This window comes from Phocoena sinus, chromosome 1 (genome assembly GCF_008692025.1).
Source record: "Phocoena sinus isolate mPhoSin1 chromosome 1, mPhoSin1.pri, whole genome shotgun sequence".
In the NCBI taxonomy this organism is placed as follows: Eukaryota; Metazoa; Chordata; class Mammalia; order Artiodactyla; family Phocoenidae; genus Phocoena; species Phocoena sinus.
Genome location: NC_045763.1, coordinates 32,296,502 through 32,313,391, shown reverse-complemented (window position 1 = coordinate 32,313,391; position 16,890 = coordinate 32,296,502). Strand labels below are relative to the sequence as shown.

At 53.6% G+C, this 16,890-nt stretch overlaps 1 protein-coding gene across 1 annotated transcript; it reads left to right on the top strand.

Annotated features, from left to right (window-relative positions):
• Positions 1 to 2,333: 2,333 nt before the first annotated feature.
• On the top strand, positions 2,334 to 16,446 carry NT5C1A (5'-nucleotidase, cytosolic IA). Its single transcript, XM_032652062.1, has 6 exons — positions 2,334 to 2,459; positions 9,364 to 9,531; positions 10,002 to 10,131; positions 11,717 to 11,839; positions 14,014 to 14,198; positions 15,888 to 16,446. The coding sequence occupies exons 1-6, from the start codon at positions 2,334 to 2,336 to the stop codon at positions 16,251 to 16,253; spliced, it is 1,098 nt and encodes a 365-aa protein (XP_032507953.1). The 3' UTR covers positions 16,254 to 16,446.
• Positions 16,447 to 16,890: the final 444 nt, after the last annotated feature.

Here is a 16,890-nt window from a genome sequence, read left to right as displayed (position 1 = left end):
AGCAGTGTGGAGAATCTCATGGAAATTTAGAGACAGGCTTTAGAGCCAGGCTTCAGCTAGGACTTGGGAAACTATCAGGACCAGAAGCAGCTCCCTCTCAGGGCAGCACGGCTTCTCTTTCATGGGGTCTCTGCTGCCCTCTGCAGAAACCCTTTTCCGTCTTTATGCTGATGGGCTCATTCTGCTCAGAGTTTCTGCTCCCTCTTAGATTTATGTTGCACGTAACTGCAGCTGGCTAAGGCCCATCCAGGCCTCTTGGAAGCCAACTGTATTTCGCAGCATCCTTGGCTTCTGTTCTTACAGTTGACTATCCATCCAGCCCCTGTTTCCCAATTCTAAATTCCTGAGAAAGAGGAATCTGGTTGGCACAGATCATCTTTTCAACCCAGGCTACTACCCAGGTCAAAGGTCACTGGATAGCATGGGGATGGTTCACCTTTGGGTCAGGTGCTCACTGCCATCCAAATAACTCTATACATTCTCCCTGATGACCTCCTCCTCCTCCTCTTCCATGAGGCACCTGAGAATAATTGACCCCTTCCTAGAGTTTCATTATTTATAGCTGTGTAACAAGCCACCCCAAAATGTAATGCTTAAAATGATAAAAATGTATCATTTTTCATAATTCTTTGGTTTGCCTGGGCTCAGCGGGGAGGTTTTGCTACTTTATGTGCTGTCTGTGGAGGTCACTCCTCCTGCTGCACCGCACTAGGAGCTGGGCTGGGGCTGGAGCAGTAAGATGACCTCACTCATATGTCTGGCAAGTGATGCTGACAGTTGCCTGGGAAACCACCTTTCTCCACTGGCTTCTTATCCTCCAGGGCCTCTCTGCCTCTCCATGTGGCCTTTCCAGACTCCTTTACATAGTAGCTGGCTCTCAAGAGGGCAAAAATGGAAGCTGCAAGGTCTCTTAAGGCTTAAGCTTAGAAATCGCACAGCATCACTTCTACAGCATTCTATTTAGTCAAAGCAAGACGCTGGGTCAACTCAGATTCAGCTCCACCTCTGGATGGGAGAAGTGTCCAAGTCACATTGCCAAAGAGCAAGCAGGATGCGAGAGAGTTTGAGGTCGTGTATGGAAACAATCTACCAAGCCTGGAGAAGGACAAGTCTAAACATACTTCCCCCAATCCTAAAACTTTCTGTTATGATTATTTCTCCTTTTCTCCCATGCAAGGTTTGGTTGGTTCCTCCCAGGTCATGATGGAGGCTGGGCAGACCCCTCCATTCTGTACCCCATCCCAGTCAGACGTCCACCAGGCTAAGCCAGTATTTTTTCCTGCTGCTCCCAGCCACCTTTGCACACTTCTAGACACGCACAGAGATGCCCCTTGTCTGCTTCCTAGCCTGTGCCTTGGAATGAGGGGCATTAATGTCTGCACCTCGGGGTCTGCACCAAGGAGGGCAATGCCCTAGAACTCCAGGATGTTGGTCCAAGACTCTTGGGTTCCTAGGCTCCTTTTCTATTCTCTTTCAATCCAGCCACTTCATGGCGTATAACTAACCAAGCTCAGCAGGTGGTACCTGGGAGTGTGCGCCCCCTGCTGGCCATCAAGGGGCTAGCAGGAACCGGGGTCCCCGGGAGTCTCTCTGGTCTGGGTCCCCGGCCAGGCCAAGGGGAGCCTGGTCTCGCCACGACTTCAAGGGTCCCTCCGCCTTGGTGGGCAAGAGCTTCCCGGCTGGGCCCTCCGCTGTGCCCCCAGCTAGGAGCAGGCTCCTGCTCGTGGATGGAGCTGTCCATCCACCACCTCCTCCCCCTCTGCGGAATGGACTAGGGTTTGAGGGAAGAGGACGCCGCTCAGGGTCCCCCTGTCCTGGCATCAGAGGGGAAAGACGGGGGCTATCTTTGTTTTGTGGGGGCGGCTAGCTTTGCATTTTTTCCTTTGTGGATCACCACCCCGGGGGGAAAAAGTCGGCAGGCCTCCCCTTCTCTCGGTGCCGAATAGCTCATCGAAGAACACTATCCCCGCAATCCCGAACCCGTAGCAACCTGCTGGCCCGTCTTAGGCCCCCTCCTCCTGCGAGCCCGAGGGTCCAACCGCCCCCCCCCCCCCCCATTTCGGGCGTGGGGCGGTCGGGGAAGGAGAGCGCAGCTGTCCTGAAATACACATCCACCAGCAACAGCAGCAACGCACCGGCTGCCGACAGGGCGAGCTGAGCACCCCAGCGCCCCCCCCCCACCCCATCCCGCCCTCTGGCCGGCCCGCACGCGCACTCTCCACCGCTGCCCGCCCCCTTCTCACGCCTGGGACGCGCCTCCCTCCCGCAGCCCAGCCCTGCCGGCTCCGCTCTCCGCAGCCGCCTGCTCCGGCTGGGCCGGATCAGAGCCGAGCATGGAGCCTGGAGAGCCCCGGGAGCCCCGCGAGCCCGGGCCGGGGGCAGGGACCGCCGCGGCCCCGCGCTGGGAGGAAGCCAAGACTTTCCACGACAACCTCGCGCCCAAGAAGAAACCCAAATCGGTAAAAGCAGGGCATGGGTATGGGGGAGGGCAGGGGGCGGGTCACCGGAGGGGGGGTCGTCAGCCCTCTGGAGGGGGACCCGTGGTGCCCCTCCGAGAAGGGACGCAGCTCCTCAGCACCAGAATGCGCCAGGCCGTTGGCACGGGCTCGGGTTTATTTTTGGAGCTCTGCTCTGGTGTTTTTCTTACGCCGGGGCTCGTGTTCCACACCAGGATCCCCCTCCGTCATGCTGTCATCAGGGCCCAGCTCCAGGCAGCGGCCCAGCCCCTCCCCTTGCAGGCAGCCTGGGGCTAGCGGACAGCATTTGTTGGCAAAGCCGGTCAGCGGCGCCTGCGGAAGCGCCCCGGGCTCAGGTAACCCGACTCTGAAAACCCGGCTTCTTGCTGTGCGCTCCGGTTTCTGCCATCTGGGCACCGGGCTCCGGACCCGAACCTCTGCGTTTAGGGTCTGAGTCAAGGTCCTGTGCCTTGGGCTCAGGGTGCCGGGTTCCCCGCGTCTTAAGAGAAGGGAGCTGCCCTGGAATCTGCTCTCTGCGCTTAGCGGCTCTGCGTCCCTGGTTCTGGGATCCCGACGCTGGACTCTGCTCCCCAGCTCTGGGCTCTGCTCGCCTCACAGGCGAGCCCTCGCTGGCATCGACATCTCTGCGACCTCAGTGGTCGTCTCATCCCTTGGGGATTCACACAGAGGAGGGAGCTCGTCTCCCCATTGGACAAATTCATGATGCCCTCGTTGGTCCCTGGGCCTTGCTCACTCCAGCCTCCCAGATCTCAGAGCTTGGGATGGGGATAGAGGATCGAAGCTGGCTCAGAGCATTCTCCAAAGAGCTCCAACCTGAGACCCTTCCCATAAGGCCCACCCTGTCAACAGTCATTCTCCCAGAGCACCTCAAGGCCTGCCCAGCAGTGCGGATTGAGAATGAATTAGACCGAGTCCCCGCCTCAGGAGCTCACAGAGACCCTGGACATGGTGAGTCCTCAGGTGAAAGACCCTAGCAGTGGGAGCATAGAGGCGGGAGTGACTGCCAACTCAGGAAGTCTTTTAGAGGTGGCATTTGAGCTGATTTTAAAGCCTGAGTAGGTGGACTTTCCCAGGCAGAGAGGGAAACAGGCTGGGCAAAAAGCATGACTGATGTCTTTGAAACTGAGAGGATGCAGGATCTGAAGGAGAAGAGTTGAGGTGATGCCAGAGACCCACAGAGGGCCTTGAATGCCACATTAAGGAGTCTGAACCTTATTCAGTGGGGTTAGGGGTCTTAAAACTAGGTTCCATGAAGCCCCATGTTTCAGGAGGTCTACCCACATGTGAAGCCAATTCATTTTCTTTCTTCTTCAAACTATGTTTTACACAAATAAAAATAGGTGATAAAACTCAACTTACTCAAATGTGTTGTTGGACATTTTAGCACCTTGGAGACTGCCAACATATTAACTTATGCTACATACAGGTTGATTACCTTTTTAGCAAACCTCAGAATAAAGCATTTCCTGTGATCTGTTTTAATAGAAGAGTATCTTGAGATTGCTGACAATCGTTGCTGAGTCTCCTGAGGGTTGTAGTTTAAAACAGAACAAAACAAAAAAAGGCTTTTACCTGGGGCTTCCCTGGTGGCGCAGTGGTTAAGAATCCGCCTGCCAGTGCAGCGCACATGGGTTCGAGCCCTGGCCCAGGAAGATCCCACATGCCACGGAGCAACTAAGCCCGTGTGCAGCAACTACTGAGCCTGTGATCTAGAGCCCGCATGCCACAACTACTGAGCCCACGTGCTGCAACTACTGAAGCCCATGCACCTAGAGCCCGTGCTCCACAACAAGAGAAGCCACTGCAATGAGAAGCCCGTGCACTGCAACTAAGAGTAACCCCTGCTCGCCGCAACTAGAGAAAGCCCACGTGCAGCAATGAAGACCCAATAATAAATAAGATAAATAAGATAAATTAAAAAAAAAAACAAAACAAAACCTTAAAAAAAAAGGCTTTTACCGTTTGCAACCACTTATTGGTGTGAATCAGGGCTTTCTCAACGCTGTGCAAAAACCGACAAACGGAAACAGAAACAAACTGACTAGATGATGAAGCTTAAATCCACACTGGTCTCCTGTATTCATTGGTTGACATGATAATAAATATAGCGTGAACATGTAATACATTTGAATTTATAGTATAAATTTATACCAATAAAATATGGTACTATATGGTTTACATATCGGGGCTCCTTGCAAGAGTTCGTTTGCATAAAATGTCAACCTACTTTTAAAAAATGTATGAAAACCATTATGGAGCTATGGCAGGACTTTTCAGCAAGGGATTAACTCGGTCCATTTTCATTTTAGAAAGGTCACTCTGAGGCTGTGTTGGTAGATGGATTGGAGAGGGCGTGTCTGGCAGCAGGCAGATCAGTGAGGAGGCTGGTCCCTGCCTGGGGAGGAAGCTGTGGGATGGAAAGGAGGGGATGGACATTGGGAACTAGGGTGGTGAGTGGAGCACACCAATCTGTTTCCTCCCCAATCACCAAGGAACCCGGGAGCTCAGGCCCAGTCGTCAGTTATGACCTCTCGGTCAGCCCCTGGCCCTCACTGTTCTCTGGGAGGCAAGGAGACTGGTGGCTTCTTGGTCCCTACTCCTTCCTGCAGAAACCCCTCCCCCCTACAAGCTATTCTGGGGGCTTTGGGCCTCCTGGGCCCCATCAGGGCCTGGCCTGGGCTTATTCTCATCCCCAGGAGCCTGAGTGAAATATTTAACCCCCAAAGGCCTATAGGAGGCCCTCACCTCATGAGGTCAGAGGACTTCCTCAGTCCAAACCTGTTTTGTTCCTCTCTCCTCCAGCAGCCTTTCTCACTCTAAGTCCTTCTAGAAATAACAGCTTTTGGCTATGTTCCTATCTTGGGCCCAACAGGCAAAATCACTTTGGCCTCAGTGAAAGCTCCTCAGGCAGGCTGGGTGGGGCTGGACTGCCCTCCTTTATCCCTCCATTCCTGTCCCCCAAGCAGGAGTAATCAGCTGGACCCCCCCCAATCCCTGCCCCCCCCCCCCACTCCAGTGACTCCCTGGAGCCCAGAGTTCCCAGGCTGAGTTCCTGGTCTGGGGTAGGGGGTCTCTCTGACCCAAGCTTCAGTCTGGCATCTGGACTTCTTTCTGATTTCTGGAGGAACTGTCTCTAGATGCACCTGACATCACGTGACGGGGTGGCCTCCCTCTGCAGCGAGGTCCAAGGGGGTGTCTTAGTGCCTGGCTTCTCCCCAGCTCCGACCAGCCCCTTTCACTTGTTCCTTCAGCTCCGCCTGGAGCCCAGACAGGTTGCTTCTCTCTCCCAGCTGGCATTCCATATTTCCCACAGCGGCTCATGCCCACTAGGCCCTTAGACTTCTCCTCACTTGTACAGAGTCGGAGCAGGCTGAGCAGGGAAGCAGGGTCCTTGCCCTGGGGCCCTCCATTCTGGGGGTAAAGAGAGCCCTGCCCTGAGAAACCTTGCTCTGAGGGCATGGTGCCCCTCACTAGTTCTCCCAGATCTGAAAAGGGAGGGCTGGGGTGTGAGGAGAGTCCCAGGGAAGTGCCTGAAGTAGCAGGGGTTGGGGTCTTCTGCAAGTGATTGAGGAGGGGCATACGGGGGTAGGGTGCTGCTGTGTGGACAGAGGCCAGGCTGGAGGCCAGACACTTGGGATCTTATCCTGGCTCTTCCTTGACTTTGCTGGGTGACCAAGAGTAATACTCTCCCCTCTCTGGGCCTATTTCCCCATCTGTAAAAGAAGGAAGTGGAGACTCCTGGGACCAAGGCAGCTGGGATATTTTTTTTGCAGTGGCCAGAGGTGGGATGGGATGGGGTCTGGGCCGGTCAGCCGGAGGAGACCCAGAACATAGCAGTTTGGCAGGGACTGTGGGACAGAAAGTGACGAGCAAGACCTTGGCTGGCTGCCTGAGCTGGAGCCTCCAGCTTGGGAACCTGCCTGAACAAGCTGGAGGGTAGCTGGCTCCCTGTCCTTGAAGGGGTGTTGGGCCTGGCCCTGGGCAGTAAGCCCAGGGGGCGAGGCAGTCTCAGCCATTGCCCTGAAGGCCAACAGGCTTCCTGGGTTTGAGAGCAGGCCTCCCTGCGCCCCCAACCATACCCTTCCCATCCCTGGCCATCTGTCTATCACCCTTTTTCTTTCATTTTTACCTTCCTTCCCTGAAGGCTCACGGTGGCTGAGGGGTTTGGGAGGTACCCAGCCCAAGAACACACAGACACTTGGGGGCGGTTGGCAGCTGGGAGAGTTACTGGGCTGAGCCCCAGAGGACAGGCACCTGACCTGCCGATGCCTTATACTCACCCTGCTGGGCCCACACACCGTCTTGGTTGGGATAAAAGTCAAATGCAAACTGAGGTCCACCTCCTGAGTTTGGGGACTCTGGTCTTCTCTTCCTACCTTGAGGTTCTAAAGCTTCATTAGCCACTAGCCATTCATGGCCACTTAAATTTGAATTGATTAAACTTAAAATTCAATACAATTAAAGATTCAGTTCCTCTGTCTCACTGACCATATTTCAAGTGGCTCCCTAGCCACACGCAGCCACACGGAGAGCACTGGACATTTCCATTATCACAGAAAGGTCTATTGGACGGTGCTCTTCAAAAGCATGCACAGATCTCTGCCTTGGGGATAGATCATAAGCTCCATGGGGACAGGGATCACAGCTGTGTGATCCCTGCCATGTCCCCAGCACAGTGCCCGTCACATGGTCATCACTCAGTGTTGTCAACTGATTGGGACCCAGGCTTGACTCCAGAGAGGAGAAATGGGGTTGAGTGCGTGACTTGCGGGCTGTAAGGAGCAGGCCAGCATGCAAGGTCCGTTTATGAGTCTTGCCCCCAACTTGAGTCCCTGTTTCCTCATCTGTAAAGTGGGAATCATAGTCCCAGGATCGCTCAAGTCACAGAGATGTGGTGGGACTCTCTGGGTGTCTGTGAGTCCCTTGGGGACCCCAGGGATTATGAAGGGTCCAGCTGCTGCCTGTGGTAGCATTCCTCTCTCCCCATTCTGCTGGAGGTGCCAAAGGAGTTCTGAGGCACTCCCGGGCCCCTGAAAGAAGGCCTTCTGCAATCTAGCACCTGCCTACTCTTCCGGGCTCAACTACACTCTGCTCCCATGCACAGAGCTCTGTTCACCTTTGTGAAGGCACGGTGTGTGTGCACACCTCCTCATGCCTTCCTTCGCCCCACTCCTTCAAGGCTTTGCTGAAACGCCTCCTGTCCTATGACAACTTGCTTTGAACACTTGTCATCGAGACTTCGTTTTCACCTGGTTCGAGCACTCATTTCAGTCCCCTTTGCGTCTCTGTTTACCTGTCTTTCTCCCCTACCAGCCTGTGACTCTGAGGGCAGGAGCCAAATCCCTACCAGTATCATTCTCAGGCAGAGCCCAGGTGCTTGGCACAAAGAACTAGTAAATGTTTGTCAAATTTGCATCAACCGAAACAACATTCTCTGAGCATTTACTATATTTCAAGCAATTTGAACAGATGAGGGCACTGCACTGGAGTTTCTAGTTCATGTTAAATTTGTCATGGCAAATACTGTCTCACATTAAACTATATTGCTTAAAAGTTCAGAGACATTAAATATTTACTGAGCACCTACTATGTGCTAAGCACAGTTCTGAGCACTACAGATACAATAAATGAACAGGATAGTCCTGGTTCCTGTTCCCCGAGAACTTAAGCATGGTTCCTGCTTCTAGAGCTCTGTCTAGAAATAGAAATAGTTAAATAAGTAATTATAATTTAGTGTTAAATTTTACCACAAAGGAAATCCTTAGGAGAGGTAGCAAGCCCATGACTAGGGGTAAGGGAAGGCTTCCTAGAGGTGACTTGTAGTTTGAGACCTGAAGGCTGGATAGAAGTTAGCTGGAAGGGCAGTCAGGGGAAGAGCACATGAGGCAGAGGAAACATCAAGTGCGAAGGCTCGGAGAAGGTAGGGGGAGGTGTGCTTAGACATGAGAAAGTCAGATTGAGCAAAACAGGGTAATGGGAAGGTGACAGTGGAGACAGAGGTAGGGTCTGTCATGAAGGGCTTCCTACTCCATACTCAAGGCTGCCGATCCAAGTGTGAGAAGAGTGGGTACCACCGAAGGGGGAGGCGGGGCATGATCAGATCTGAATTTGGGAACAATCCCCTGACAACACTATGGACCACGTATTGGAGGGAATGAGAGATGGTGATGGGCCGGACCATGGTAGGGAAGACAGAAAGAAGTGGATGGATTCTAGTAGAGTTGGCAGGTTTTGGTGACTGATTGATGGAGGGAAGGGGGTGAAGGAAGAGGGAAGACTTGCGGTTGACTTCCGGGCTTCTGGTCTAGGTGATGAGTAGTTTGGTGGTGCCAAGCGTTGAGATGAGGAAAGCGGGGAGGGGACCAGGTTTGGGGGTGGAGAGAGTGCTGGGAATTCAGCCTTGGGCATGATGAGTTTGAGTGTCTATTAGTCAACTGGGGCAGTTAGATATACGAGTCTGGAGCTCAGGAGAAAGATTTGGGCTGGAGATAGAAGTTCTTATATAATTGTCATGTTTCTGGGCACCGCTTCTTCCAAAGGGCAGGTAGCTCCCATTTTATAATGGAAACCATCTGGAGACCGTCTTGAGCATCTGTCATACTTTGACTACACACAGTGTATTCATTTTTCTGTCGAGTCCAGATGGCTGGCTAGATTGCAAACTCCCTGAGGGCATGTGCCTCCCATCAGATTGTCCTCCTCCGTGGGGAGCCATCAACTCCCTCAGTCCCCAGTTGGGTCCTGCACAGAGGGGGTCCTGATCTAGGTCTGCCCCTGCCCAAGGCTGAGCTCCTTATGGCAGAGGCTGGACCTGTGTCTTCTCCCTGTCCCTGAGACCTGCCTCAAGAGAATCTGAGAGTCAGCCCCTTCTCCTGTGCCCCTGCAGCCCAAGCCTCAGAATGCGGTCACCATTGCTGTGTCTTCCCGAGCCCTGTTCCGCATGGACGAGGAGCAACGGATCTACACGGAGCAGGGTGTGGAGGAGTACGTGCGTTACCAGCTGGAACACGAGAACGAGCCCTTCAGCCCTGGGCCGGCCTTCCCCTTCGTGAAGGTGAGGGGCAGTTCCACCACTGGCCATACGGTGCCTTCATGGGCGTTAGAGAAAAGCACTCCCATGGGTGTATGAGTAAGGAAAAGGGGTCCCCTCTGGGCAGATGCCACCACACAGGAGCATAGCTTGGCAAGTGGACAGCCATTGTGGGAAGAAGAGGCCACCCCATCCTCTGGACTAATGCAACCCCACTCCAGGTAACCAGCTTAGTGCATGGAACCTGAGCTGGATTTCAACCCCCACTCACCCTTTTAGTGAGGCATCCCTGGGCAATAATCAACGCGCACAATGGCAGAGACTAGGAGGAGATAGCCTGCGTCCACTGGCCTCACCCCGAGCCTGGCCCCGGACCTCCCCTCTCCTCCCTCCCCATGTTGGATACTTACTCACCCCTCCTCCCCAACCCTGGCTACCAACTCCAGGCATCAGTCCCTGGGGGTCTGAGCCCGAGGGTCCACTCTCCCATCCAGGCTCTGGAGGCTGTGAACAGGCGGCTGCGGGAGCTGTACCCTGAGAGCGAGGACGTCTTCGACATCGTCCTCGTGACCAACAACCACGCTCAAGTGGGCGTCCGTCTCATCAACAGCATCAACCACTATGGTGAGCATGAGGGCTTTGGCCATGACATGACCCCTACCGGACACCCGGGGTTGGGGTCACACCTCTGCAGGGTGCAGATAAACCCACTGGAACCTCGAGCTCAGAGGGGTGTTGGTAAACAGGCCCTTTCAAGAAACAAAACAAACCCCCCAAACCCTGCTTGTGTAGCATTGCCATATTCAGGGCGTAAATATTCCCACCATGGCTGATGTCAAGCTACCGACAGTTGAACAATCTAACTGGCTCCAAAAGTCCCTGGATGCTTAACGTTTGGCTCTTGCAAGCTGGTACAAGCCGGCTCCAGCACATCGCTGCACAGGCCCCACTCCCTATGTGATCGGGCAGGGCACTTGCTACCCCCGTGCCTCAGTTTCTCTCTCTGCAAGGGGGCTGACAGGCCTTAAAGTCTGCTGGCGGAGGCAGGTGCAGTCGTCAGAGTGAAGGGACTTTGTGTCTTAGTCCAAACTCTTGTTTGAAAGTAATAGACCCTCCAGAGCCAGACCTTTCAGCTGAACAAAATGATTTTTTTTTTTTTTTGGCTGTGCCGCATGGCATGCGGGATCTTAGTTCCCTGACGAGGGACTGAACCTGTGCCCTCTATGTGGAAGCATGGAGTCTTAACCACTAGACTGCCAGGGAATTCCCGAAAATGATTTCTTATTAGGTTACAGGTGTGCCTCTTGGAACCACAGGGAAGGAAGTGAAATTGGGCCCACAAAGGCCTGAATCCAAGTACTGGCAATCTCTCCAGGGCTTTTTTTTCTCTCTGGACCACGTGAGCCCTTATTTCTGCTTCTCTCAGCAAATCTGTTCCTTTTTTTTTTTTTTTCTTTTTTTTCTGTCTCTTTTTCTCTTTCTGCAAACTAGGTTTCCCTGCTTTTCATGAATATGGCCCAAACTGACAAGTTTACAAGTCCTTGTTCCTTGTTTTCAGCAACCAAGAGAGGCCAGTTAGCATTTTTAAATCCTAATTTCAAATTGTTAGGAGCAGGGGTGATACTCAAAATATTTAACCACCTTGTGACATAAGTACCGAGGAATCAGGACAGACACCACCTATGGTACTGGGGCAGAGTCCTGAAGGACCCCTGCTGTGCCCTTCCACTGTGGACCCTCCTGTGTGAGGGACTGGGGTAGTGATGGGGTAACTCAGTGGGCTCAGAGCAGCAGCCATTTATCAGCAAGCAAAGTTTTACAACCTGCACAGACATAGGTACTAGGTGACTCTCAGCCCAGGCTGGGAGGGAATCTAATTGGTCCAGCTTGAGTCAGGTGCCTACCCCTATCCAGTCAGCTATGACCAGGTGTGACCACGAGCCACGAGGCTGGGACCTACTTTTGTAGTACTGTGATCCCCCGAAAGGGGATATTACTGTGAGCCAGGCAACTCCTCCAGAAATGTGATTATCCCCATTTCATGGTCGAAGAATGGAGGATCTCAGAGAGGGGGAACGCTGGCCTAAAATCACGCGCTGCCCCACCACCACTCAGAGCCAAGATGGCGTCCATTGAACACAGAGGGACCACTCTGAGGTCCTGAGGGTTGACCCAGGCATCACCTGGGTACTCTCTACCTCCTCTCCAGACCTGACCATTGAGAGGTTCTGCATGACAGGCGGGAACAGCCCCATCTGCTACCTCAAGGCCTATCACACCAATCTCTATTTGTCGGCTGATGCAGAAAAAGTGCAGGAAGCCATTGATGAAGGTGAGTCAAACTGGGGAAGGAGAGAGTGGGGAGTCTGCCTAAGGGGCCTCAGAGATGGGAAGCCTTGTCCTAAAGCTCTGCGCAGGCTCTAAGGGTTGCCATGGTAACTGGAAGGGGAGGACCTTCCTTAATTCCTATGACCTACCTGTCCTGTAAACTCTGAGAACAAGGCCTCACCTATTTCACTTATTGCCCATCTATTCCACTGTCCCACCTCCTGCCCTACCATGTTAAGGATGCCTTTACTCATCAGCATCACCCAGCCTTCCGTTTCCATGGGAACCCTCCTTACAGTCCAGAAAGCTACTCCCTTCCAAGAATCTTCCAGGTCAGTAGGAGTTCTAATTCCTGTGTGACCATGGGCGGCCTCTGTCCTTCTCTGGGCCAGTGAGGAGGGAAATCAGTACCTAGTCCAGCCTGAGCAGTAGAGTCTGGGAAATGGCCACCATTCCAGCAGCTGGGCCGGCCAGTGCTGAGGTGAGGTTAGAGACACAGCTGCAAGCGCTGACAAAGAGAATTTCCCTCCACATGTGTCTTTCAAGGGGCAGTTTTGGGGATGGTATCCATAGTCTCCTGACAAGGTGTGTTTCCCTGTTGTTCACGGAAGAAGACAGGCTCACAGGGGAGGAAGAACTGCCCCACTGCCCGAGAGGGCTCCAGGCTGAAAGCTACTGTTACTTATTTATTTTGACATTTTATTGGAGTATAGTTGATTTACAATATTGTGTTAGTTTCAAGTGTACAGGGAAGTGATTCAGTTATACATATATATATATTCATTCTTTTTCAGATTCTTTTCTCATATAGGTTATCACAGAATATTGAGTAGAGTTCCCTGTGCTATACAGTAGGTCCTTGTTGGTTATCTATCTTATATATAGTAGCGTGTGTATGTTATCCCAAGCTCCTGATTTATCCTTCCCCCCAGTGTTTCCCCTTTGGTAACCATAAGTTTGTTTATCAACCAACGATATGTTTACTTTCCTCTTCCTCTTTCATGCTGTCTCCTGCCGGGAAGCCTGGCCTCTCTCCTGCTGATGCCTCACTCCCCTGAGATGCTTGGGGTTCCAAGAGACTTTCTTTAACCAGGAAGCGGAAGCCATTTCCCTAGACAGATGTCACTCTCTCTGGTTGGGGTCTTGGCATTGGTCCGTATGTGTGCCTCTATATGTCTATAATTTAAGCCCAGGCTAGGGAGCAGGGGATGGTCAAGAAGCAGGCCTTCCCCAGGTCCGGTGGTTCTGGTTCATCTTGGTTCCAGCACTGGCAAAGCTGAGAAGGTTCCTGGCCTGATGTCCAGGGCCTGGGCCTACTTACACATCCTCAGGCTAGTGAAGTTGTGGTGAGGCTGGCATTGCTCTTTCCTCCCAAAGCTCTGCCTCTGTCCAGGCCTGCGGCCCTAGATTCCCAAAGAGCAGGGCTGACATGGCCTTTGGAGAGGTGAAGAATCGGGGATGGGCTGAGCCCACTGCCTGGGTCTCCAGCCTCCTGGTACCACTCTTTGCTGTCCAGTGAGTTCTAGTTGGAGCCACGGTTCCCAACAGGCATACTGGGCCGTCTGGAGAAGCCCAGAGTCTGTGCCACTGTGGCGGAAGACTGAGGGGGTGCCCACACCCACCTCACCACAGACTGTAGCCTAGAATCTCAGCCCCAGACAGAGCTGAGCACCCTTAATTTTATCTTGGTCCAGAGAGGGTGAGGGACTTGCCAGAATCAACAGCAAGAGAGTAACTGAGGCCCAGCCAGGGTCGGGGCTCCTTCCCAGCCCCCCTGTAGATCTACATCAGGGGCCTGTGAGGAACTCCAGGAAGGACAGTGGTGGCCTGGGGGACCCTCCCTTCCATCCAGGACTGATGTTTGTCTGGCCCATACCAGCATGAACTTACTAGATATTAAAGTATTGAAATTCCCCCATGCCGATTGATAACTAGCTCCTGCCCTGGGTCCTCTGAGTGCCCCCTGTTCCCTGGGACACCTCCCGGACCTTCCCTCAAAGCAGCAACTAAAAGGGAAACCCTGGCATAGGCCGGGGCCTTCAGAGCCGTATCCTAGGTGAGGCAAGCAGGGCAAGGATAGCCTGAGATAGCCCTCTCCTGGCCCCCAGGCAGCTGAGGCGGGTGTCAGGGCCCTATTACCTAGACGAAGGCAGACAATGCTTCCCTTTCTCTGCCCAGGGATCGCAGCCGCCACCATCTTCAGCCCCAGCAGGGATGTGGCTGTCTCTCAGAGTCAGCTGCGGGTGGCCTTCGATGGGGATGCTGTGCTCTTCTCAGATGAGTCGGAACGCATCGTGAAGGCCCATGGGCTGGACAGGTTCTTCGAGCATGAGAAGGTCCACGAGAACAAACCTTTGGCCCAGGTGCTCCACACACTCCCCAGAACCCTTGGGTGGAGCAAGGAAGCTCCCCAGAACCTGCCCTTGGCTGGAACCTCCGGCCCAGAACCAAACCCCAAGCTCAGCCCAGAATCCAGCCAGGTCCCCTCCCTAGGCCTCCGGCCTTCCTCCCTCTCACCTGACCCCTGGGTCCCCTCAGCGAGCTTCTACCTCTTCTTTGAGCTCCCATCTCTCTCACTGCATTCCCATCCCCACTTTGAAGCCCACATTCTCTCTCTAAGCCCCTCTCTGAAGCCCCTACGTCTTCTTTGCAGCTCCGTTATGAGGTCTCCATCCCCATCGCTTCTCGGCCTTTTGGCTAAAATCAAGTGTAGGTCTCTATCCCCTTCCTGAAACCCCCATCCTCCCTCTAAGCTCCCAGATCCTCTCTGAAGACTCCATCCCCTTTCTGAAGTCTCCATCCCATCTCTAAAGTCCCCATCCCGCTCTGAAGGCCTCATGCTCTCTCTCTGAAGCTGCCATCCTCTCTCTGGAATGCTTGTCCCCTCTGAGAGATTCCCCCACTCCTCTGAGAGGGATCCCATCCTCCCAAGAAGTCCCTGCTTCCCTCACTGAAGGAAAGGAAGAGTTGGGCTGGTGCCCTTCATTGGGGCAAGGAGATCCAGCACACCCATCTGCTTTGGGCCACACCAGCCCTTCACACCTCCTGCCAGCCATCCCTTGGCCAGGGGCTCAGAGACCCTTACTCACCCTTAAACTGCTCAGAGTGTCACTGAGAGCAGAATACGCCCTAGAGCTGGTGGAAATTCCTTGAGGCTGGAGCTACTGGCATTCTCCAGCCCTCCAGGGAGCTCCTATCTGTGCTTTAAACACAAATCTGGGTGCTCAATAACCCCAAAGCCTCTCTCTCCAAGAGCTCATCAGGCTTCAGCTATGACTCCAGAGGAATCATTTCATTTTCTCTCTTGTTGGTTCCCTCTGAAATCCTTGGCAATCCAGAGCGGGACAGTTTTTCCACTAAGTGGTAGGCAGAGCCCCAGGAGACCACTGCTTGCCCCAGGTCACCCAGCAAGTGAGGGGTCTCCAAGATTAGAAACCCATCTTTCGTGATTTCCAGCGGCGTTACAGTTTTCTTCTTCGTCATCCCCTGGTTCTTTATTCACACCTCCTCGTGAAGCTTCATTGCTCCAGGCACTGTAAAGAGTAAATCCTTTCCCTGACCCTACAGAGCTGGAGCACGACACCCTGAGCCACTCACCTGCCCCAGGGGCAGGGTTGATATTGGGCAGTGACACATTGGTCTGTCTGTCGCAGCTAAAGTCCATTCTGATTGAAAGGTGCCCATGCCACAGTTACTAAATACTCTTAATATCCTCCCTGCTGATGAGCACGAAGGCCACACTTAACGGAGTTGCTGGACAGACACCCATGTACCTGGTGGGCTGCTATAGTAACAACCCTGGTATGGTTTTTCTGACGCAGACATCCCCAATCACAGCAGTATGGACACCTAGACTGCCACAGGGACCTACAGTCCAATTGATGCATGCAGTGGCCCGAGCAGGCAGAGCAGAACTGAGAGATTTAGAGATCCTGAGAAGCTTTCCCACCCCAAACAGCAAGATCCTAGTGTTATAGGTAGGAGCCCAGCAGGGGAGGGGGCAAATGTTTGGGAGATGGGTGAGCTCACAGTCTTCCTTTGCCTTCTCATAGGGCCCCTTAAAGGGTTTTCTGGAGGCTCTGGGTAGGCTGCAGAAGAAGTTCTACTCCAAGGGCCTGCGGCTGGAGTGTCCAATCCGCACCTACTTGGTGACGGCACGCAGTGCCGCCAGTTCTGGAGCCCGGGCTCTCAAGACCCTGCGCAGCTGGGGCCTGGAGACAGACGAGGCCCTGTTCCTCGCGGGAGCGCCCAAGGGCCCCCTCCTGGAGAAGATCCGCCCACATATCTTCTTTGATGACCAGATGTTCCACGTGGCTGGGGCTCAGGAGATGGGCACAGTGGCCGCCCACGTGCCTTACGGTGTGGCGCAGACACCCCGGCGGACCACACCCACGAAGCAAGCCACATCTGCACCGTAGCTGAACCACCAGCTTTGCTGACCCACATTGCTCCAGGCATGGCTCCATGTCATACACGTCGCCCAATGGACGCTTCTAGTTCCTCACCTCTCTGCCCTTCTGCATGTCCGCCCTCATCCCTATGAGTGAGGTACTTGTAGGAAATTAGGCAGACTGGTCCGGCATTCTCACCGGCTCCCCTTTTGGGAAAACACTGTGCCATGATCCTGGCTCAGAAAGTAAGACTGTGCAGAAAAGCTGGGTTTCAGGGGGAAGTTGATGGGACTAAGGGTGAGAGGGTCAGAGCGGCAGGATGCCTCAAAAGGAGCTTATAAAACTAGCTCAGCGTAGCACAAAGAACACTGCTTTGAGAGAGATGGGATCTGGCTTCTAAACTTTGTCCTGGCCTTGTGCACGGCTTTAAGTTCCCTTGCTAGGGACTCTAGGATGAAGTGACCTCCCCCTGCGGTGCACTGGTGAACTCTCCATCCTTGCAGGAGCCCCTGCAGCCCCTTTGTCACCACTTCCAGGGGAGAACTCTCACTGCGTGATGAGTCAATTTCCCCACCTTTTAGGGCGTTTTCAAACTCTCCTTTAGCTAAAGAAGCTTGGTTTTATAAGATTGCCCTCTTTGAAGGAAGGATTCTGAGCCAGGGCT